Source organism: Ochotona curzoniae, unplaced genomic scaffold, assembly GCF_017591425.1.
Source record: "Ochotona curzoniae isolate NIBS_2020 unplaced genomic scaffold, NIBS_Ocur_1.0 contig_64, whole genome shotgun sequence".
NCBI classification, from domain to species: Eukaryota; Metazoa; Chordata; class Mammalia; order Lagomorpha; family Ochotonidae; genus Ochotona; species Ochotona curzoniae.
Window position 1 is genome coordinate 2,534,458 of NW_024466502.1, and position 23,766 is coordinate 2,558,223.

Consider the following 23,766-nt stretch of genomic DNA (forward strand, 5'->3'; position numbering starts at 1 on the left):
AGCAAGGAAGTCAGAAGCTTGGAGGGAATGCAAAGGGCCTGTTCCCCAAAAAAGCTATCTGACCAGACCCAAGCGTCAACATCGAAAGGCGACTCCCACTTCTCAGGGCTCTCTCAGAGCGTCCAGACCTTTCCAAAAGCTTTGGCCAAATCAAAAGCTTTGTGACTCTTCAGTTGTATCATAAGCAAGGCGACAGAGCCTGCGGTGTCAGCTTGTCCTGGCAATGCATAGAGAAGGGTCTCTGTCACACCACCAGCACAGCTTTCCGTTTTGAGCAGTCAGACTACAATTACAACCTGTGATTGCTTGCTGCTGTCCCAGTTCTTTCTTTAGTTTTAATCTCAGAATTGTGTTTAAGGGACATCATTTCTACCATTTCTTTGGGTCTTTCTCTCTTGAAAACCCCCTTCTGATGCTGCAGCAAAAGTTCCATCTTTCATAAATTTCGCTTTGCTTACTGAAATTGTCCACATGAAAACTCTCCTTTCGTGTAAGACAAGAACCGAGGTGGAATTCCCCCATAACAGTGTGAAGGTTTAGTGTATATTAAGACCTGTTGTATTAAAAAAGAAAACCCAGAATTTGGTTTATTGACATTGTTTCAACCAACCTGGATCTAACATACACTGACAGGGCGACTGTACATTGCACACAGCCCCCTCAGAAATGTCACTCAGCTTTTTCCCATCTTGTTTATACGGTCTCAGCTGTGTATACCTACATACATTTTTCTTATAGGTTCAATTGCTTATTTGAAAGTCTGTTACGAAGAAGAGAGAGCATGAGAGAGAGAGAGAGAGAGAGAGAGAGAGAGAGAAAGAAACCTTTCACCAGTCAATTCCCCAGATATTTGGGACAGCTAGCATTGGGCCAGGCCAAAGCCAGAAGCTTCTTCTACTTGTGTCACATGGGTGGCATGGGCTATCCTCTACTGCTCTTCCAAACAGGACGTTGGGCTGGAAGTAGAACAGCTGGGATCTGACCCAGTGCCCATCCTGCATGCCAGCATTGGGGGCAGCAGCGTCATCCTCTAGCCTACAGTACTGGCTCCTACGAGTATTTCCCAGTGCTGTGCACGGTCTCCATCAGTCAGCCTCCCGGCTCTACCACCTGCATACGTGCTGTCTGTGGTGTGTCTTCCTGGTCACTCCTTGCCATCTTAGGTTTTGAAACACATGTCCGCACAGATGGAGGATTCTGGAGACAATGCCCCCCTCCCTTTTGGCACACCTTATTCTTGGGCACATGTAACTCAGAACAGATATAGTAGAAGTTTATCATTATTATTATTTTCTTGAAGGAGCCCTGGATAATTTAGTGTCAGGAAAATGTGAATTAAGGGAAACCACTTAAACCAAATCTTGACCTAATTTTAGTGTTGACTTATTAAGAAGTAGAACAAGCAGAATTTTGGATAAACTAAATCATAATGTCTTATTTGCTCAAAGCTATGTAGTTTGCCTAGAGTGGTTACTTACAAAAGCAATAAAAGTTGAGAGTTTATGAAGGATTTCTAGAGAGCTGGATGGAGTAGTGTGTGTGTGGCTCCTTCAAGCATGTGAAAACAGTGCTAAGAACTCTCACAAGGAGCACATGTGGAGGGAGAGCATCCACTGGCTGCGCGGAAAGCAGCTGCTGCAAAGGGGAAGGAGGCGAAGCCTCACCGAGCGGCTGCTGACCAGCACACGGCGAAGAAGGTATGAAACGGAGAATCCAAAGCGAATCGCAAAAACAAATTAAGAAGTTGTGATTGACAGTTATATGTATTCAGAGGAGAGTTGAAAATTACTAACATTAGTCCATTTTTATTTTAGGGTGTTAGGAGAAATGGTGGCACTAAAATGGCCCATTGGAAGGAAGGGTTCTGGCTTTATTTACCACAGGGACTGCAGAGGAATTAACAGGTCAGAGATAATAGGAGCAGACAGACTGGTGAGAATTCCAGCGGCCAGGAGGGATGTAAAATATTGACATGATTTTTCCATCTTGTAAATGTGTATATGTGTGTGGACAGAGTCAGTGAGAAAGAGAGAAGCTTTAATTGGTCATTATCATGCTTCTCATAATTTAATTACATCATATGTTTAAAGCAACATACAAGACACAAAACTACATTCTTCTGCATTGCTTCATGGGCATTAAGCTAAAAAAATACTCCATATAATGTTGATTCAATTAAACACCATCCAAATATTTTAATATGAAGTTGTTAGTTTTATACTTGGGAAATCATCTGTGGTTTACATGTTAAACTCTTTGAATTCATTAATACTGTACACTTAGAAGGCTCTGAACAGCAGAAAATCCATGAGGAACAAGTTTCAAGATTCCATGTGCCAGCAACCTGTAGTAAAGGAAGATGGGAAAGCCAGAGACAGGAACACCCCTGAGTGCAGGTAAGAAGTGACCGTCAGCTTCCCCCAGGACATATCTATGTGAAATCCATACTGATGTAAGCTCAACATACCCCAAATTTCATTCTCGAGCTCTCTCTTGAATTCTCATCTCCTTTCCCAATCTTTTATGGTAGCGTATCCTCTGTATAGCCCAAATCAGACGTTTTACAAACATGCTTGATCCCTTGCTCCTCAGTTTTGAAATCCAGCTAAAAATCAAGATTAAGTAGTTTTAATTCTTCTGTTTGTTTTAGATGCTACATCTCATTCATCTCACTTGACGAATTTACAATTGAATTTATGTCAGACATTGTGTTAAAGTTACCAGACTCAAACACAATCCTTCGCCCTAATGAGTTTAAATTCAGTGGAAGAAATGGGCTTTGTGCACACTCACATGAGCAGACTTAAGTTGCTGTTGTAACATTCAAGTGGTTGCTCCACCAAAGCTACAGTGCAGGAATGAGACCTTGTGTCCTGCTGCACAGTGGATGGCTTTGGCTAACAGTAACTTATTGAATATGTCAAAATTTGTATAAGAGAATCCTGAATGTCTTGCGAGGTGATGCCTAGGCACAATATCTTGATTTGATCATTACATGAGCTAAACACGTATCAAAACATCATCCCAGACATCATAAATATGTATAATTATTATGAATCAGTTAAGTGGAAATTGTATAAAATTAATTAGGTTCAGAAGGGCAGGTGGGAACATTGCACACAGAGCGGACAACTTGGTATGATGTTGGGACAGGCACACAGAGAAAACGAGTACTGCACGCTCACCCTTCTTGACCTGGACTTAGCTTGCCAAGTGCAGCTCTCCTCTTCACAATGCCTAGTTCATCGTCTGCATTTCTCCAGGATGATCTTTCCAAACTCAGAGTTGATCTCCTCATCGCAGTGTTTATCTTCCCTTAGCTGTGTCTCCCTGGCAAGCAGTACTCATGTCTTCCAATGCCCGGCCTCCTCTCTCAGCTTCATGCATGCCACCCACTTACTTCCAGCTGTACTTAATCAGACTTAGAACAACAGGCCATCATCTCTGCTTGCATAACTGTCCGCTGTACTGCTCCTCTGACATACTCTTTCCCTGCAGCTGGTGAGCTGCACTCATCCTCCGGGCTGTAGATCATTCCCCAGTGCTCTCCCCAGTGCTTCTGCTGAATATTTGACCCCATTACATTTTGGACATCCATCTGCTGGAAAGAAATTTATGGTGCTTAGTAATGATTTCTAAACAGTGATTCTCTCCTACTTTGCTGTCAATTAACACTAAGGGTCATCATTTACGAACTGCCACAGGGTATGGTTTACAATCTGCTGTAAAGTTGCAAGCCTGTGGGACAACTTGAGAAAGAAAAGGAGCACAAAAGTTCTTAGACACTGAGTCCTTATATCCTAATTTTGGATGCAAGTTAAATCACAATAAATGAGTGCTTTGGGGGAATGGAGTTGTATAAAATAAAATCATTTGCATAATTTGTGGACTCTATAAGAACAAAGCCTTGAGCCCTCAGTTATATAGGAAACGTTTTCTAACAAAAATCTTTAAGTTTGGATTGTTCATCCATATAATCACAATACTCAAATTTAAAATAAAAATAAAGGTTTGCTCCAGAGCGGCAGATCAAAAAAGAAAAGGCACAGCTGCAGCGATCCTTGGCAGCGCGGTCAGATTCTATGGAGTAGCAGTGATACCCACTCGTGCGTCATCCCGGCTTGAGCAGAGGGAGCCCAAGGACAGGAGGGCAGACAGCAGCAAGCTCAGTGTGCAACACTGGAGCAGGTAATAAAGACACAGATGAAAGGTGCTTGCATCAGCTATGTCTCTGACTACATAAGGTAACGCTCCTAGAATTTTTTGGGTTTCCTGTTTGATTACTGTCTTCCCACAACCTGAGATTTCAAAGTCTACTAAAATCCACTCAGGGTTCTCAAAAATCTCTTTAAACCCAGGTCACTTTTTCTTGGCTACTTTTTGCAGTGTTCCACTGCTAATAGAATTCTCTAATTCTGCAATCTGATCTCTCCCTCTGTGGATGACAGTAACATCTCAACCCCCTCTGGCAGCCACTCATTTTTCACAAATCTAGTATTTTGTTTGAAAATTAAGCATGTAAGGGCCCGGCGCGGTGGCGCAAGTGGTTAACGTCCTTGCCTTGCATGCCCGGGATCCTGTATGGGCGCCGGTTCTATCCCAGCAGCCCCGCTTCCCTTCCAGCTCCCTGCCTGTGGCCCGGGAAAGCAGTCGAGGACGGCCCAGAGCTTTGGGACCCTGCGCCCGCGTGGCAGACCCGGAAGAGGCTCCTGGCTTCGGATCGGCATAGCATCGGCCATTGCGCTCACTTGGGGAGTGAATCATCGGACGGAAGATCTTCCTCTCTGTCTCTCCTCTCCGTATATCCGCCTTTCCAATGAAAAAATAATAAAAATAAATCTAAAAAAAAAATAAATAAATCTTAAAAAAAAGAAAATTAAGCGTGTAAAATTCTACAGTAGAAATGGAAATTAGAATTTATAATCCACAGAAAACGAAGCTAAACTTTGCTACTCTATCAATGAGTTAATAACCATAAGTTCAGTAATTTTGAACTTTAGTTCATTAGAGTAATGATGTCTGTTTCACTGTTCCCAAATAGCCGCAGACATCATTTAGATGCACACTTACTTATTTTACTATTACCTAAAATTATTCGGAATGTTTAATTCCTATCACGAGACGGTTCTCTTGCTTCTCTCACGGACTGTGCTGCTCACTGAGCGGGTGGGCAGACAGTGAGACCTGCCTGGGGGCTGTCGGCTTCCTCCTCCGCTTCTCTCCTGCACGGAGCAGCCCAGGTACTCCCTGGGTCTTTGCACACACAATGGGTGAGAAATCTGTAATGAGAGAAGCCTGTGCTTTTAGCTTTCTCCTTCTCTAACTCTTCAGAAATGGGAATTTCCTAGCAAAAAAAAAAAAAAAAGTACCACAGCAGGACAGCAGGATTACCACTGCCAAGTTCACTTATACAGAGAAAAATTAGACATCAGAATGAAAACACAGAATTATGTGTAAGGTCACATTCCAAAAGAAATTGAAGAATATAGAGACTTTGGTCTTTGGATTCCCTGGTGTAAAACAGAGACACTGCCTCACTTTTCACGTTCCGTAATGCATGACCTTTCAATACATTTATCACTTTCTAGTATTACAATTCCTCTTGTCATGTGTGTGCTATTTCCGTGTCAGTCAGAGTCTGCAGCAAAGGCACAAATTTCTTCTTTATCAAGTTGGTTGATTTGTTTCCTGTTTCTTCTGTTTCCCAAAATTTCAAGCTTAACGAGAAAAAGGTTCAAAGATTATTTTTTTCTTTTCTTTTTGGAAACTCACCAGAACCCAGCTCTTGCAACATTGAAAAGCAGTGTCATTATTGAAGCAGAGGAGGAAAAACCTAACGCCCAGTCAAGCCTGTGGTGAAAGAGCAACAGGGCGGCTGCCAGCTGGCTGAGCTCCAGGGAGGAGTGTGCCCTTGCTGGTGAGAGGCGCAGGCTCCTCCGCGTTCCCACCAGACGGAAGGCGAGTTCTCCACACCTCGCGTCCTGCACTCACGGTGAGCCGGGAATGTGGGCAAGCTGGGTGTGACGGCACTCGGCTTGTCTCTGCAGAGCTCAGGGAACGGGACTCAAAGGCAGTTTGGATGTTTTTACTTGAAGCACTTTTACAGAGATATCCAAGTTCCAATATTAGGTGCTACCTTATATGTACAGTGTTCAAAATCTTAGTTTAAAACCATGTTCAACGGAAACTGGCATCCTGGACAACTTCTGGAACACGTCAAAGACACTGGTGGAAAAACTGATCAAATTCAAGTCAAGTATGCAGTTTAGCGAGTAATTCAGTCGCAGTGCTGGCATCTCTGTGTGACCAGGCGTCACGGCCACGTAAGACAGTGTCATTAGGAAAAGAGAGTGAAGCGCCAAACAGGACCTGGACACTGCATGTAACTTTACTGTGAACCCTAAAACTCTACGTTTTCTATCTTTAGATACTTAAAATGGAGAAAAAGAACTTGAAGTATATCAGCAAAAAAATCTTACAATTATTATTTGGAAAAGAACATGTGGCAATCTTTCCCATTCTTATTCACACATATTTAAGCTTCTCATCATCTCATCATGAAATGGATAAAACTATAAGCAAGTGTGTGTTCAAAATACAGACAAATCATGATCAATTTGGAAAGAAAATGTACTATGTAATATTTTAAAAGGCATATTGCTTTAATTATTTCTCTTCAACTGGGAATACCTCCAAATACATTTACACACTTAAAAGTGAATTTTTTGTTAATATGGCTTATTTTGCAATTTTTATTCTGGATTTCCCCACATTTCTGTTTATTGAACTGTAATCAAAAGCAACCTTACGAAACACATTAAGCGTAATAAGGCTTTAGTTGAAGCATTTTATAATTAAGAAAAACAAAACTGAAGCCAAGTCCTAAACTGTTACAATTAAGTAAGGTTGGTGTTTACCCTTGGGAGAGCTGGGAGGGAGCGTCCAGCGGCATGCTGCGACGGTCATGTCTGCTCTTTGATCTACGGCTTCTATGCAATCCCACCAGAAATGCCAGTGCTTCCTAGCTACAGACAGCAGCCACAGACACGACTCTAATCCCAAGGGGCGATGCAAGACTTTGAGTCTTCCTTAAAGTAAGTTATACAACAAAGCTGCACAGATTCGCGCCACTTAGAACTCTCTCAGTTCCAAAAATGACCCTGGTGAGCAGTAAAAAATGTCACTGGAGTTCAGACAATTTTGGAGCAGTGTTAAGCAAATTAAGTGTTCCTTCTACCAAAGGATAGCATCTAGAACAACATTCAAGATTATTTCATTGACAAGGAGTCAAGGTTACTACCTGTCACTAAAACTGCTTTCAAATGCTGCATGTTGAATTTGTGAATGTGATACCTACGTATATCATGCAGTAATAATAAGATACAATATGCTACATTAAGGGTTTGCAAAGCATCTAAGGTAATAATGGTGCTGACAACAGTGATCAGATCTGAGCAAATCAGTACATTTAGATTGCTTTCGTTGCAATTTCTTGTTATTCCCCAAACTTTCTACCAATTGAAAATTATTTGCAGAACATTTTTCACCATTATAAAATTTAGGGAATGTCATAAAAACACATACATGTATAATATGTACATAAAAGCACTTTTTAGACACTCAGAGAGAATATCTGGAGAAAGTGTGAGTCGGGGTAATTTCTTACTGTATTATTTTTTATGAAATCCACAGAAATGAGCCCATACCTCATTTAGAATGACATGGTCACAATCAAAGCAAGAGAATATTGACAAAGAAAGCTAAAGAAGATGAAAGAATCGTGATTGCACTAGATACTGCCGTCGCTTAACATAGTTTATTTGAAAAAGGTAAATAGAATAAATCAATGAAAGAAAGTTCTTCAAATAGTCACTCATATGAAGAACTCAATATAATTCAGTAATTTTTTTCTAACACAAAGGCTTTACAAGAATTATCTATTATATTTGGTTGTGATAGAAGTTTAGAAGGGAAAATAATGAAAAAAGGAAGAAATTAAAGACAGTATGAAGTAATTCACAGAAGTAAATGCATGTAATATTAAGAAATTAAACTAAAAGATCAAACTTTGAGTCAAAATGCTAGAATCTAAAGTGGGTCACCTAACAGCTCACAAGCAAGACTTGGCTTGGTTTTGATTTATTAAAGAAAACTTTTTTTAAAAAAGTAAGTTGATCACATTAATATGCATGAAGGCAGAATCTGCACAAGTCAAAGTTCCATGGAAACATTGACATTCAACTTGGAGAAGCAGAGTCAGGTATTTGCTGCCACAGACAAGGTCTCATCTGGAATTTTCACAACCCATGTCAGTCTCTGGGGTTGAGACCCAGCTCTGCTTCCAATGCCAGCTCCCATAGCAGACGCCGAAGAGACAGCAGGGCACGGGTCAGGAATTTGGGCTGCCAGGAGTGTCTGGCTTCACTTGGGGGTTTCTGCTTTCAGCACGGCCCAGCCTGAGCCGTTGCGGGCATCTGGAGAGCGACACAAGAAATGGAAGGTCTCTCTCTCTCTCTCTGTGTTTATTTTTCAAAATGAAAAAAAAATTGTTTTGATAAAAAAGCAATATGTCTAAATAGAAAGAGCTTACTCAAAATTATGTAAAATTATAGAATACACATCTGGGAGAAGTCAGACCATGTTTAGAGTGCAGAGTGTCAGGCCGCCCCCTACAATGCCAACGTTCCGTATGGGAGCACAGGTTCAGGTCCTGGCTGCTGCACTGCTGATGCAGCCTGCCAGCCACAGAGAAGCGCCAGGCAGGCCCAGGACCCGGGCTTCAGCCGCACGCAGCTCGGCTGCTCGGGCCATTGAGGGAGTGAACCAGCACTGGAAAATGTCACTCTCTCTCCATGCCCCTACCCTGTGTCAGCCTACCACGAAATCAACACATCAATCTTTAAAAACTAAGAATTAACAGAAGATAGAATTACTCAAAATAAGAAGTTCATCCTTATATTAATAACATGTAACACATTAAAATAACTTAGAAATTGTTTTACAACTGCTATATGAAAATAAAATTTTAAAAACAAAATGTTAGTAAGAAGGTGTAGAACTGATGTACTATCTTTTGTATTGCTTATTTACAAGCTGATTTGAGAAAACATGCCAATAAGTTAGCAAGTGTAATAAAAGTATTCATTTGTTTTTAGCTCAGAAATTTTATTTTATGGATTTATATTGAATATATAATTCTTCAGACACAAAAGACACATGCACAAAAATTTGCATGTTCTATTTTAGGCAAAAATAGAAGTAAGCATGTGAAATAATGGTGTGAAAACAAATTGACACATATTTTGGAGTTACTTACAAAGATAGGAAGTGTTTGCCTCTATGAATAAAAAACAGTATATGTTATACTATTATCAATTATGTATAAAACACAAAATGCAAAATAGAAACATAATTATAATAAAGTGTGTTTCTTTTAAATGCTTTTAAAATGTTTACACCCGGTTGCTCCTAAATACAAAGATAAGGGAAGCAGTTATAACAAAGGATGAGTTCACAGAATAAAAGGTGTTTACTTTTCTGAACCTACAGGTAATAAGAAGACCAGACAGCAGCTTGTGCGCATCTGTGTGGAGGAACCTGGCCCGGCTCTCAGGACCACACACACTACTCCACAGAAGGAAAGCACAAGAGCCAAGATTGTGTGGTCTGAGGGCCTCGCGGAGTCCCTGCCAAGTCCCCGAAACTGCGAAAATGCCTGTCCTTGTTGGTGCCTGCCTCACGTAGTCCACACACTCAAGCATGCTCCTCGAGAGTAAGAAGGACTGACACAGAGGAGCTTTGAGATGCACCGCTCGTCCACACAGCCCAAGCACTTCACAATGAACTTCTAGTGGGAATTAGAACTGATTATTTTGACAGATCTAGCTAACGCCATGGAACTCTGAGGAAGAAACAGGTGAAGAAAGGCCGAAGTCACTGAAGAGCTATTACAAGAAGACTGTAAGTTCATGCATCTCCTGGAAAAGTGTGCACTAACAAAGGCTTGGAAGTGTGTGTGTGTGTGTGTGTGTGTGTGTGTGTAAAATACTCCTTTTAGCAAAGAAACAAAAGTGAGGAACACTCATTCGTCGGGTCTCACTGTTTTTCCACCTGCTGGCAGGAACCGCAAAGCAGTCCTGGGATACTACCCAAGGCCCCGTTCCTGCTCTGCTCTTTGCAGGAATGGGCCGTGCTCTCACATAGGGACGCACTCTTTGAGGATGAAGTGTGTCCCTGTCTTCTCTCTAGGCTTCTTTCACAGCAGATAAATATTTACTGATGCTCAGATAAATACTTAGTGCCAACACTCTGCTCATGGCGGGACAGAGCGTCCAGTGCCACCATGGACGCTGCCCATGCTCAGGCTTTGCTTGAAACTGCTCTGGCTTTCAGAGCAGTGCCGTGGGCTCTCCTGGAGGACTCCCGAGGCTGTGTTCCCTGCTTGCTCCCCCAAACCAGGTGCTTTGAGTGATACCTATGAACATGTCCCTCACTCCTAAATGCTTCCGTGTCCCAGACATACCTGTTTCGTCTACACCCTCCACGGCACGCTTCCTCCTGCTGCTCCTGCTGGAGTTGCTTTCTCTCGGAGCTGCTGCCGGTGCCAAAAGACCCTAGGAAGAGAAAAGTCTCCAGGTTACTGGACACACAGCACACGAGCAGGAGGGCGGGGGACGGGGCGGCGGAGTGGCGAGGAGGCAGGCTGGTCCTGGGGCTGAAGCTGAACTCACTTTCAGTCCTGTGGTGATAGCTGCAGCTTCCTCCAGGTCGGCCTTGGGGGAAGCTGTGTCTGACCCAGGAAGCTCAGGCAGCTGCTCCGCCTGGTGGCCCCGCACTGCTGCCCGGAGGTTCAACAGATCGGCCTGCAGTGCGGCCACCCGATAGAGAGACACCACCGAGAGGCTGCAGGAGAGCAGGGCCAGCAGCAAGGCCACGGCCAGGAGCTTGCCATCTCTGGAGAGGCGGGTAGAGGGGCTTTCCTTCTGCAGGAGGAGGGGAACACACTCCTTCAGTTTCATTTCTTCTGTCTCTTTGATGCCAGAGGGAAGGCGGGACTGCTGTCTTTCGGTGGAGTCATCCATTGCAGTACTTGCACTTGGGAGGTTAGGGCCTTTAGAGAAAGTGACCACAGGGGATGCCGGATCATTTCCTGTTATCTGTGTGTGCCCTGCTCTGACTACATCGCCGGGCCAGGCTCTGCCCCTCAGGAGAGTTCTCCTCGATTCTCTTCTTTCTGCCCCTCTGCATCTCTGCCACGACCAACCGTGCAGTCGCTGCACTGGCGTTCGCCCTTCCATTGATTGCTCAATCGGCCTTCCTCATTTCACTTTCAGTTTTTGCAAGAATTGTAATGCCACCTCATACACTCCTGCTCAAGGAGATTTAAGACTGCTCCTGTCTCCTGAAAACCTTGGAGCTCAGACAGGCGCGTGCTGGGGAGAAGTTGGAGCACCTGCCCGGGCTTAAGCACTTATCCCTTAGGGTTAAGACAGAACTGAGTCTACTCGCCAGACCACAGGACTGCGCAAGGACGGGACAAGAGAGCGTTAAAAGTCCTGCTAGGGCAATAAAAATAATGAATGTGAAGGTCAGATAAGCTAAGTGCTTCAGCATCAGGGCATCTGTTTAGCCAGGAGAGCAGTGTTTGCATGGACCTTAAAGAGGCATGCGCGTCCAGTGGGAGCTATTTGCGGTATCTAAAGATGGTGACTAAGAAATGGTTGGGTTAAATGTCAGGGGCAAAAGCATTTTTAGGTTAACATGTACAGCCTCTTCCCTGGAGACTCCTGGCTGATGGATGAGTCAGTTATGCACCCGGGGCACCAGGCTGCAGTGTCCCATGTCATTTTTGCTCACCACGCTGCCTTCCGAGGCATCCAGTCGCTGCTCAGCCATATGCTGTTTAGGAGAATCAGCCTCACCTCCAACCCCAGCTGCTCTCACTTGGCTTATCCACGTTTCAATCCCACATGTCATTACCTGTATGGAGACCCGGCAGCTGGGTAACCAAAGCATCCTGACCGTGTTGTGTTACTGGAGATACAAGAGGGACTGGAATATTTCCATTATCCCGAGAACCCAAATACTGACTCACATTTTACGAGTGTTTCTGAGCCTTGCAGGTCCCCTTTGGGGCAGGTCTCTTGTATACACTGTCTGCCCTCCCCAGACATGAGCGCCATCTCATGCCACATTCTGTGCAGTCTTAACAAAGTTACAGAATAACACAATGCAGAGGCAAGGACTCCAGAGGCTGGCTTCCTGACTCTGTGATGTGGTCCTCATCCGCAACATGGGCGGGGGGAGAGTGACTGTCCCTGAGCTGTGATCTGAAGGTTTCCAGGAAGGATGATTTCATCTCGGCATTTCCTCCATTCGTTAGCATTCCTGCTGTGTCAAACCAGTGCACATTACGCAATGCCAAGGTAGGGTGAGCCATACCAGATGTGGTCGCAGCACCCACACAGCACATGTGAGAACCAGGGTGGGGGGCAAAGCTGGCAGGGGGAATGTGGGCTTCCCTGCTGGACAACCACTCCCACTGGAGAGCATGAGTTGGGATGGAGGCAGATCAGACCACGCATGGCTACAACGCCTGTGGGCCTCATGTTCGCTAGATCAGGAAAATGCCAGGTTGGGCTGATTCTTGCGAGTAGTGCAAGCAAAAATTAGAGTGGGTGAGGGTTGGTTGGTCTTTGCTGCAGCATCAGTTGGCAGAGGCTGGCGCTGGGGGCTAAATCTGTCAAGTTAAACTCCCAAGCCCCCTGGAGAGCGCATAACCCAAGAGTAGGAGTGGTCTAGAAGGGAGATAGTGGACACCTCCTTCTTGGGTTACCACTCCCACTGGAGAGCATGAAAACCAAGACAGAGGCAGGGGTGGCTAGACAGAAAGGCACCTGCCAGTATGTGTGTGGGCTGGATAGTAGGGTTGGTTGGGTTGAACTAGGCTTCAATACCCATTGGGATGTGGGACAGACTGAGTAAGTGTGCGGTACATACTGGCATGCATGGGAACCAGGGTAGGGGGCAGGTGGTGGGGGATATAGGGAGTCACCCCAACTAGGCTGCAGCTCCCACTGGTTTGCGTGAGGACCGAATATGAAGTGGGTAGGATCGAGCTGGACTACAAAATCCATCGGGTCAAGTGGAACACAGGGCTGGATACAGAACTGACTCAGCAATTGCAATGACCAGCATGTGCATAAGCTGATTGGGGCATTGGACTGTGCCAGACCCTGTACTGGCAAATTGACACAAGAATCAGGTTTGGGATCATCTCAGATGAAGTTTCTTTGGAGATCCCTCCAACTTACTGTTCTCAGAACTCCAACCATGAAGGGACTATGTCAGCCAGTGCACTCTGAATAGATTTCATCGTGCTTGGAATGGCGAGATTGACAGCAATTCAGAACTGTTGAACTATCAAAACTGCTTGAGCAGGACCCTGGAGCATGTCTCACATCGGGGACCTGGGATGGGTGGGAGGGGCTTTTCCCTTTGTTTCTCCCCTGACCCCAGATACAGGGAAAAAAAGTGATGATATTAGTGTGGAAACAATGGTCTTACCCACTTTCCTGTAGCCCTTGACCCTCTGTGCCCTAATCAACTAAGTAAGATTATTTAAAACAAACAAACAAAAATATTCCCGGCATGTTCCAGTAGACCCTTTGTAATATCTGGGGGGATCCCTGAAATGTGACCAGCTGAGGGTCAGGCACCCCAGCCTCACTTTGTACAGATTTCACCGGCATCCTCCCTTCCTCATCTCATTAGACACAGCCTTGTCATTCTTGAGAATTTTGGTTTTTTCCCTTTCCGTGCACATGCTTCGATGCCCTTTCCTGCAGTTAGTGCTTTCCTGCCCCACACTCTGCAGCACAATCTGGTCCCTATAGGGAAGGTCTGCTCTTTTGGATGTCAGTCTTGCTCCAGGTCAGTAAGGCATCCCGGGCAATCTTGCAATGAAAAATAATAATGATTTGTAGAATTTACCAAGGTCTGGGAGCAACTGAGACTCTCTCAGATTCTGTGTGTGTGTGTGTGTGTTCATGTACCTTACCTAACTACAGAAAAACGCCAAGGATTCAAGGCAATGTGGAAGCCAGTGCTGCTATGCAAGGCACACAGCGCTGAGTGCTTGGTGAGGCAGAGCATCCAGCACTCCTGCTGGGCCTCCTCTGTGTGTTCCTGCCGGGTGGAAAGCACCCAGAGGGCATGACAAGTCTGTCCTAGGAGAGGCTTGTGCTTCCCTGCTTTGTTGGGCCAAGATCTCCCTGCGGCCCCCTCCACTCAGAAGCGCTGGGCAGCCCATGCGCAGCCCGATTCAACATGAGCCCCTGTTGTACACAGTGAGCAGTGCTGGGCACAGTGGGTCAGCTGGGTGGCAGCATGGCCTGCTCTGGGTCTTCCTCAGGGATCATATGAGGGGATTTTTCTCTAAAGGCAGATAGAAAACCAAGAGGCACTTCTGAGTCTTGAATTTCCTATTGGGAGAACAAATGGAAGTTATTATACCAAAATCAAGGACCAATTTCCTACAGAGGAAATAGTTTGGGGATAATATAGCTGAAATTTTGATAAACAGAGGACATATTCATGTGTCTTGTACAACACACCACATCATAGGCTTGCTCAGGGAGCAAAACCACGGTGCATGAGCCACAGATCATGCGGTGAAGCTTAAGGCATAGCCAGGGTTTGCTGTCATGTCGTGGGTGATTTTGTACAGCATGTTTCTCAACACAAGCATAACGTCTTCTGTGATAGAAGCATACTGCACTAGAAATAAAACAGAGATGCCATGGCCTTGGCACTGTCCAGACTGTCCCCTCCCATGGAGTGTACTCATGGACTGAAAAGAACAGAAGTTGTGTTTTCAAGGCCCAGAACCAGCAAGCAAAATATGCTTTCACCTGCTGACCATTCGCTTCCAACACTGATGACTCCACACCTGTTCAGAAAGGCCAGTTACAGATCTGTGCCTCCAGAGTCCCCGAAGAATGAAGGTTTGGGGGCTCTTGCACACCCCTTTCCTGGAGCCAAGAGGCAGCCTCCATGCGAGCTGGGGGCACAGCTCTGCTGCACAGGACCTCTACAAAACAGACACTGTGCCAATCAGGAGCACTGCATACAGATGACCATGACCATCAGAGAGAACTGTGCTGCTGCCACAGGTAGAGTCTCATGGTCACACCTGATTTGGAAGCTAACTGCTGCTTGTGTCATTCAGCCAACAAGTAACAGCATTGGGCCTGGCATGGTAAACTAGTGGCTAATGTCCTTGCCTTGTACATGCCGGAATTCCATATGCGCGTTGGTTAGTATCCTGGCTGTTCCAATTTTTATCCAGCTCCCTGCTTGTGGCATGAGAAAGCAGTCAAAGATGGCCCAAAGCTTTGGGAAGCTGCACCCACATTGGAGACCCAGAAGAAACTCCTGGCTCCTGGCTTCAGATGAATCAGCTCAGCTCCAGCCATTGTGGCCATTTGGGAAGTGAATCAGCAGATGGAAAATATTTGTCTCTCTGTAAATCTGACTTTCCAATAAAAAACAAACAAATCTTTTTTAAAAAGAAGTAATGATATTATTCAAAATACACAACTCTGATAATTCCTTACATTGAAAGCTAACACAAATGCCTAGATTATTTTTTTTCTATTTCCTAATAAATATACTAACTAGAGGCACATACAGGAATGCTGGAGTGTAAGCACATTTTTCTGAAGTCCTCAGCATCAATGCCAAGCTTGGTTCCTGACTCCAGAGTCCTGCTGGTGCAGACACGGCAGGCAGCAGGTGGAGGATCCGCTGAGTTCCTGCCACACAAGTGGGAGACTGACACTGGGTTCCTGACCTTCGGTTCAGCCTCGCCCAGCACCAGCTTTTGTGGACATGCCACAAGCAGATGTGAGCACCGTCCCTATTGTTTCCCTCGATCTCAAATAAATGGATTTTTAAAAAGCGAGTATGCATGCACTTACTGGGACTCTACCACTGCTGGGGAAAGCATCTGCTTTCTAAAGAACCTGAATCCAGGAGTTTTATATGTATCAGATTCACTCGCATCATGCATCATGATTCATTACCTTGATATTACAAGCATAATTTATGTTGACTGAGATGTCACTGAGGGGGAGCTTTTGTCTCCCATATCCAGCCATGCAGAATACACATTGACAAGTACCACAGGGTCAGATAAAATCGCCTCAAGGTCACTGTGGGGAAAGACCGTTTCATTCTTCCCACGCACGCACATTACTTAGGAGCTTTCTCTACCCCTGAAAATGAATATATAAGAGATGGAAAAAGCTTTACCTGTTTGAAATTTGCCTGCTAAGTGTGAGGAAGGGGCTGAAGTGAAGCTCTCAGGCCTAAATGTTAGAGGTGCCTGTGAGTGCAGGGGGCACAGACACCTCCCTGGGTCAGCCCAGGGGACCCACTCATCTCGCATCAGAGATTCTCTGCTCAGTCACAGAAACACAGTCCTTCCGTAGCTGATTCTGGGACAGATAGCAAAGAAGCTTCGTTGCATTCCAGGTGTTGTAGGGGTCCTCACCTGAAAAGCTCTCTTCAGCTGAACTTGGTGAGTTTGTATGAAAACCTGGACCTGCCATCCCAGGACGTTCTGCCTGAGGGCATGATCCTGGCAGGTGCACGAGTCTTCAAGCTTGGGATTGTGCTGTGGAATTAACCAACTTTGCTGTTCCTTATTTGGGTCTTGACTGTTTTTTGTTTGTCTGTTTAGGTCACCTTAAGACAAGACATCCAGAAACATCCTAACCTACAACTTTGAGGATGCTACTCTTAGGAGCAAATACTTTTATAAAAGCTGTTTTGGAAATTCTCCAAATGCCCACAGTTTTAAAATGCAGTGTGAGGAGAAAAGGTTGGTGTCCGAGCGTGTGCAGAATGAGATGTCCTCTGCAGCACCGGCATCCCGCATCGGAGCGCCAGTTCAGGTAGTTCAGGTCTCAGCTTCTCTGCTCCAGCTCCCTGCTAACGCACCGTGGAAGACAGCAGGTGACGGTCCGCAGGCCTGGACCACTGTACCCCCGTGAGAGGCTACTGACTGAGGCCGGATCCCGCCCTGGCTTTTAAAGCCAAGTGCAAGAAAAATCTGGGTAGAAGATATCTTTCTCTCTCTGTCTTTATCATCCTGCCTTTCAAATAAATGAATAACTAAAAACAATTCTCTTTTTAAAGAGAATATTGTTAAGTAAAGTATTTTTAAAAAGGAAAAATCAAAGTGTTCATCAAGTGTATCATTTCCAGTTCTACCACACAGATATGCTTAGCTACATTATTTAATAGAATCAGGAAACTAAAGAGCATAACCTCTCCACTGTTGCGCCTATGTAAAGACATATTTAATGAATCTGTCTTCTCTCCATGGAGCATGAATAAATCTCATCACTTCTTCCAGGAAGGAAGTTATGAAATTGTGAATTTTCATGTAAGAAAAGAAAGAATAACCAAGGAGGCGCAGGGGGTTCCAAGAAAAGCGCTGCAGCATACAGCTGGCCTCCTTCACTTTCTTTTTGGAGCTGACCTGCAGCAGAGCCGAGCAAGGAGTGGCGCTCAGGCAGGCCTTCTGCAACAACTCATCCAGAGGCAGAGACCCAGTGCAAGAAGCAGTCTTGGAAACTAAAGCGAGTCTTCTACTTTCCCATTACACAATTTCACACATTGGTGAAAGAACGGACGGCCACTTTGCAGCCATACATTATTGGACTGCATTCCCAAGAAGTAAAATCTCAAACACTGTGCCTTTTTTTAATGTATTACTCATGTGAAAGAGACGGCAGGACAGAGACTTTCCATCTGCTGCCGGCTGACTTTCCAAATGCCCACAGAAGCCGCGCTGAGCCATCCTGAAGCTTCACCAGATATCCCACTTGGAGGCAGGGGCCCAAGCACGTGGGCCAGCTTCTGCCACTCTTCCCAGATGTGTTATCAGGGAATTGGATCTGAAGTGGAAGAGCAGGAAGTGGCTTAACTTGCTGTGCTGTAAAGCTGGTCCCTAAAACTTATTTTTGCTGTAAAAGGGATGATAGAGATTAAAGAGAAACAATGATATAAAAACCTATAGGGAAAACACATCCTTCTTAATAAATGAAAGCCCTAAGACTATAGTTTGGAAACAAGTCCCAGATAGCAAAGTTGAGGAAAAAAATGCATTCAGACATGGTCTAATGAAACTCTGACTAGAGCAAGGTTAATGAGACACATTGACGGTAACTCGGCAGGATGTGTAGGATGCATGCAAAGCAGGCCCAGCACAGCAGGCTATTGGTTACAGTCATTGCCTTGCATCTGCCAGAATCCCATGTGGGTGCTGGTTCAGGTCCTGGTTACTCCATTTCTCTTCCAGCTCCGTGCTTGTAGCCAGGGAAGCAGTGGAGGATAGCCCAAATCCTTGGGACTGTATACCTGTGTGGGGGACCTGGAAGAAGCTCCTGGATCCTGGCTTCAGGTTGGCTGCACTTGGGGAGTGAGCCAGGGGATGGAAGATTTTTCTCTCTGCTCTCCTTCTCTCTACTCTAATAAAAATAAATAATTGTTTTAAAAAGATGCTTGCAAAAGCTACTTAGGAGGAACTGTTAACTTCATTTTATATTTTAGGATACATAACAATGAGTAGAGTACACATTAATTTTTAAAAATTAAAGACAAAGATAAATTAAGCTTAATGAGTGAAATCAAAAAACATTTTAAAAGATAAGAAATAAATGAAATGGAAAATAATGATATAATAGACTTCAAAGTTTCTGGTTATTTGACATAACAAATAAAACATAATTTGTAGAAGTACAACATAAAGAAAGAATAAAGTTTCCATTATAAATAAAAATATATTTCTAGACCTTTAGACCTTTTATAAAAGATAAACATATTTCAGGGGTATTATGAACACACTGTGCAGTAAAAACAAGGAGAAGTGTAGTATGCATACATTTTTCTTGAGAATAAGAAAATGGTGAAATAAAACACGTAAAGCAATTATCAGCAGAAAGATGTTCGGCACTCATTCACTGAATCATGTTCTCAGTATTGGGAACGCAAGAAAACAGGAGGGGAAGGGAAGGAAGGCAAAGGAAGGGGAGGCAAGTTAAAAATTCTTGTCTGTCAGAGTTTAATTTCTGTTGTACCAGAACACAAGAGCTAGGGTTGGGGACAGGCCAGGCCAGGCAGGGTTGTAGCATCTGACAGTGCACATATGGTAGCTGGTGGGTGAGCCCGTCTGGGCCTGTCCATAGCACACACTGCCATAAGCAAAAACCAGTATTGGGTACAAGCCCTGTTGGATAACACCTACCAGTTCACATGAAACCTGGTGTGGGTCAGTCTGGGCTAGGCTGCTGCACCCACCAACAAGGGCTAGGGCTGGGGACAGGCCAGGCTGAGTCAGGGTGTAGCACCTACTGGTCAATGCCCAGACAGGCCTTGTAGGAGAACTTCAGGGACTCCCATGCTGGGCTGCTGCTTCCACTGGTGAGTGTGAGAGCTGGGACTTGAGGCAGGCTGGTTCAAGGAGGGCTTAAGCATCTGTCAGTATGTGGGCAGGTCTGGGGTCAGGGCAGGCTGGGCCAGGCTGCTGTACCTGCTGACAAGTGTTGGAACCGGATGTGAATCATGGAGGCAAAAGATCCTGGGCTGAGAGCAGGCCTGGTAGAGGAAGTGTAAGTACTCCCCTGCTGGGCTGCAGCTCCAACTTGTGAGCATGACAGCCAGAGTTGGGGGTAGGGGTTGGGGAGTAGGCCATGCTGGGGTCAAGGTGGCAGCACCTCTCAGTAAACGTGTGAGCTTGGTCTGGTGATGAGTTGGGCTGAGCTAAGCTTCAGAGCCCACAGGTTTGCATGAGAGCTGGATGGGATGCAGGTTGGACCGGGCGAGGCCCACAGCACATGCTGGGCTGGAGGTGGCCCTCATGGGGGTTACTGCAGGTTTCCCTGACTAGGCCACTGCATCTGCTAGTGTGCATGAAGACAGGGCTTGTGGAGGCCTGGGCTGGGATGGGTTGTGGGACCCATCAGTTCCCATGAGAGACGGGGCTGGAACAGAACTGACCAGGCAACTGCATTCGCTGTTGTGTGCAATGGCTGGTACAGGAGACAAACTGAACATGACCCTGAAATGGCTGGTGCACACAGAAGTCAAATCTGAGGTCCACCCATGTGAGATTTCTTAGGAGGCTCCCCAGATAGACTGCTGAGTTCAAATCCCAGCAATAGGGAAAATCACTGTGTGTGGTTCTTGGAGTATGTATCAGGACTGGGCCTCCTCAGTTACTAATACCTGTGTCCTGGACAGCATGTCCACATACATACGTTGGGGAGCTGGGGGAGGAGGCAGGGGCATGACAGCAAGCTCATCTAGCCCAGTAGAAGACATGGAGTTTCTTGTCAGAGGATGGAAAATAGAACAGGTTGGACAATTCTCCCGGCCAAGCTTTGCTGGGCCCATGTCTGTGTCTGATTCCTGGGTCTGTGGATGCACTAAGGTGCACTTGTCAGCCAAAGGATCCTGGGAGCAATGTCTCAGTCTTGGAGCAGTGAAGCTGACAACATCTCAGACTTTCAAACCCACTTGAGGAACACCTTCGAATGCTCCTCCCCACACTGAGGTCTCTAATTCATCATCAAAGGACCATCCACGATCCCTGGGTGCTGACGGAGTCTGACAGCAAAGAGCTTATTGTTTCTATTAACAAAGCTTAATCAGAGTTGCTGTAGGGTTTAACAATATTATCATTTATGTGACTATAGCAGATACTCAAAAAGAAGTGATGTCCTCAGAGACTGTTTACTCTGTATAGTCCTTTTTTTTTTTAAATTTATGCGATCTCTCACATAGTAAAGGAGATAGATAAGATCTCTTACAAGTAATGTTTTTCCTGCTTTCTCCTGGAGGAATCAGCAGTAATTTCTAATTCTATATAGAGCTATTGCCTCTGGATTTGATAAATTTAAAATAACTTTGCTCTATTTTTTAGTCTACTTCTTTGAGATACAAAACTCTTTATCACTAGTATGAAAAAAGTGAGATGAAGACTAGAATTTTAACCAAAATTACAATCTGTTACCTCATGGTCATAGTTGTTTACATATTTTAAACTGACTGCAATGATTTCAACACTTAGGCCCCATCCAGGCCCTTGAAACTTCCACACTCAAGACAAGCAATGATAACGCAGCAAAACATACACGAGACATGCCCATCATCACTTAAAACTACCAAAACCAAAAGATGGGAGTCAAGGAAATTAGTAGTGAACTGGACTCTGCTGACTACTAAAATCTATCAACATCTCGGAACACCGGCTCATGAATTATTTACCAAACCTATTCTTCATCTTTGAAAAAATTCATGGTAAGGCAAACATGCAGGAAATTCACTAACTTCAACTATTTTTTAAAGTCACTCTTAAGAGGCCCAATGCAATAGCCTATTGGTTAAATTCTTGCCTTACTTGCCCTAGGATCCCATATTGGCACCGGTTCATATCCTGGCTGCTCCACTTTCTACCCACACTGCTTGTGGTCTGAGAAAGCAGTGGAGGATAGCCCAAAGCCTTGGGATCCTGTACCTGTGCGGGAGACCTGGAAGAAGTTCCTGGCTCCTGGTTTTGGATCAGCTCAGCTCAGGCTATTGCAGCCACTTGGGAAGTGAACCAATGGATGCAAGATCTTTGTCTCTGTCACTTCTTCTCTCTGTAAATCTGACTTTCCAGTAAAAAATAATAAATTAAATCTTTATATTCACTCATAACAATTTCTCTTTAACATTATGACTTATGCACTGTTTTAACGCCTCACCACCACTGCCAAGGCAACTTTTCGCTTTGTAGATCTCTGCTGGCTGTGAATGTGGTAAATAAAGGAGGATGTACACATTGCAATGGTCTGAACACGACTATAATATAAATAGCACTATGGATTAAAGGTGTTTGTTAGTATATGATCAGAGCTACGGTTTACACACAGTTAGGATGTAGATCACGGTATTGTCTCACCTGTGCCATGTTTTATATTGTAAGGATAAACACAGAGCCATGATTCAAATATAACTGGAACATGCACATTGCTATTCTTTTAATATGATTTGCTCCTACAAAAATTCACTAGGAGACTTTGTCACCAATGTAATAGTGCTGAGAGGAAATGAGCACTTAAATGATTAGGTTATTCTCAGATTATTCTTAAGTCAATCTCAATGTGCTTCTCATGGAAGTATTTCTTTTTCTCTCAGGACTAGATTGGTCACCATGAGTGTGGGTTACTATAAGGCAATACTAACATCTCATCTGCTTTTTCCTGTTTTGTGTGTGCTCCCTGTGCTCCACCAGGAGGGCCCCCACCAGAAGTTGATCAGAAATTGACAATGTGTTCTCGGACTTCACAACTTTGAGTCAAACAAGATTGTTGTTTCTATACTTGATCAGTCTCAGGTATTATGTTATAGTCACAGAACACAGACTGAGACGCACATCATTTGAGAGGTATGAAGGCAGCAGAGTGTGTGATGCAATTTGAACGTATCCCCAGACAGGATTTATAGCAGACCTGATGCCTGACCCCCATAGTTGGGAGCTGCAGCCCTAACGAAGTTCTGAGTCACAAGGACTCCACCCTCACGGATCCCAATGTGGATAACAAGAAGCTAAATGCTGTAGATTAGCTCCCTTTTTGCCTTGTGTGGGCTGGGCTTTCTTAACCTCTCACCTTCAACGATGAGATGACAAAGCAAGAAGGCCATCACTGGCTGCAGAACGTTAATCTTGAATTTCACAATCTCCATACAAGTAATTTTTTCTATACAATTTATCCAATGTCTGCTATTCTGTTAGAGCAGCATAGAATGGACCAGAAAGCACCCAGAGGAAGAATATCCAAGCAGAAAAGCCATCAAGTGCTCTGGAGCTTCTTTAGTCTCTGACAGGGAGACAAACTGATATAAAGTCACAGCAGACACAGGAAACAACAAGTTAGAAAATGTTTTCATTATTCCCAAGTAAAGAATGAAACCTGTGTTTAAGAAAACAAATCGGCAGGAATCAAGATGGTGGAATAGGCTAAGGATATGTTTAAATGGACGGAGAAACATTAACCAGTATGAAGCAGAGGGGACACATCCCAGGAAATAGGAGAGGACGGAACAGCAGAGGGGCACCTGGAGACTGACAGACACAGGAAAGCAGCAGACACAACAGAGTGGCAGTGCGGTGACTGATATCCCAGCGAATTCAGCAAGAGATGATCTGAATTTCAGCAGCAGCCAGAACTCCAACAAGGTAGGAAGGGACTTTCACCGGGAGCTCGGGGGGTAAACACAAAGAACTGCCTCTCCTGCTCATCTTTTTCATTTGACCAGGAGCAGAGACAGAGCAGAAGATTCCAGACAAGCAGTTCTGGAACAGGGTGGATTTCAGTGCCCAGTCTATGTCATAAAGCGAAATCAGGCACCATTTTGTTTAAGGAGGATAGGCTAGGGAAAGGACTGAGCATATGCTGAGCTGGGAGTGAACTCATTTCTGGCTCAGTGAACTGCAACGATATGGCATCCGACAGGTTCCACCTAAGACAAGTCCTGGTAGCCCTCAGACCTGACAGCCAGCAGATTAAGGACTCTAATAGTGGTACGTCAGGCACCATTCTGTACAGTGTGGCAAAAGTTTCAGGACTGCAGGGACAACAGTGAGATGTGCAAGTGCTGAGCTCACGAGAACTCACTGAGCTCAGTGCATTGCACTGGTCCCACAGGAAAACA

The 23,766-nt window shown here is 44.7% G+C and overlaps 1 protein-coding gene across 3 annotated transcripts in view; it reads right to left on the minus strand.

Moving 5' to 3' along the window:
• TNFSF13B (TNF superfamily member 13b) overlaps positions 1–12,217 on the minus strand; it is a 33,526-nt gene extending 21,309 nt beyond the window's left edge. For 2 of the 3 annotated variants that reach the window (XM_040991145.1, XM_040991143.1), the window contains exons 1-2: positions 10,676–12,217; positions 10,523–10,594 (exon numbers count right to left, since the gene is read on the minus strand). In XM_040991145.1, coding sequence (XP_040847079.1) covers positions 10,523–10,594; positions 10,676–11,297 — 694 coding nt within the window. In that variant the 5' untranslated portion in view covers positions 11,298–12,217. Of the gene's footprint in view, positions 1–10,522; positions 10,614–10,675 lie in introns of all 3 variants that reach the window. The other variant, XM_040991144.1, reaches the window with a different exon arrangement.
• Positions 12,218–23,766: the final 11,549 nt, after the last annotated feature.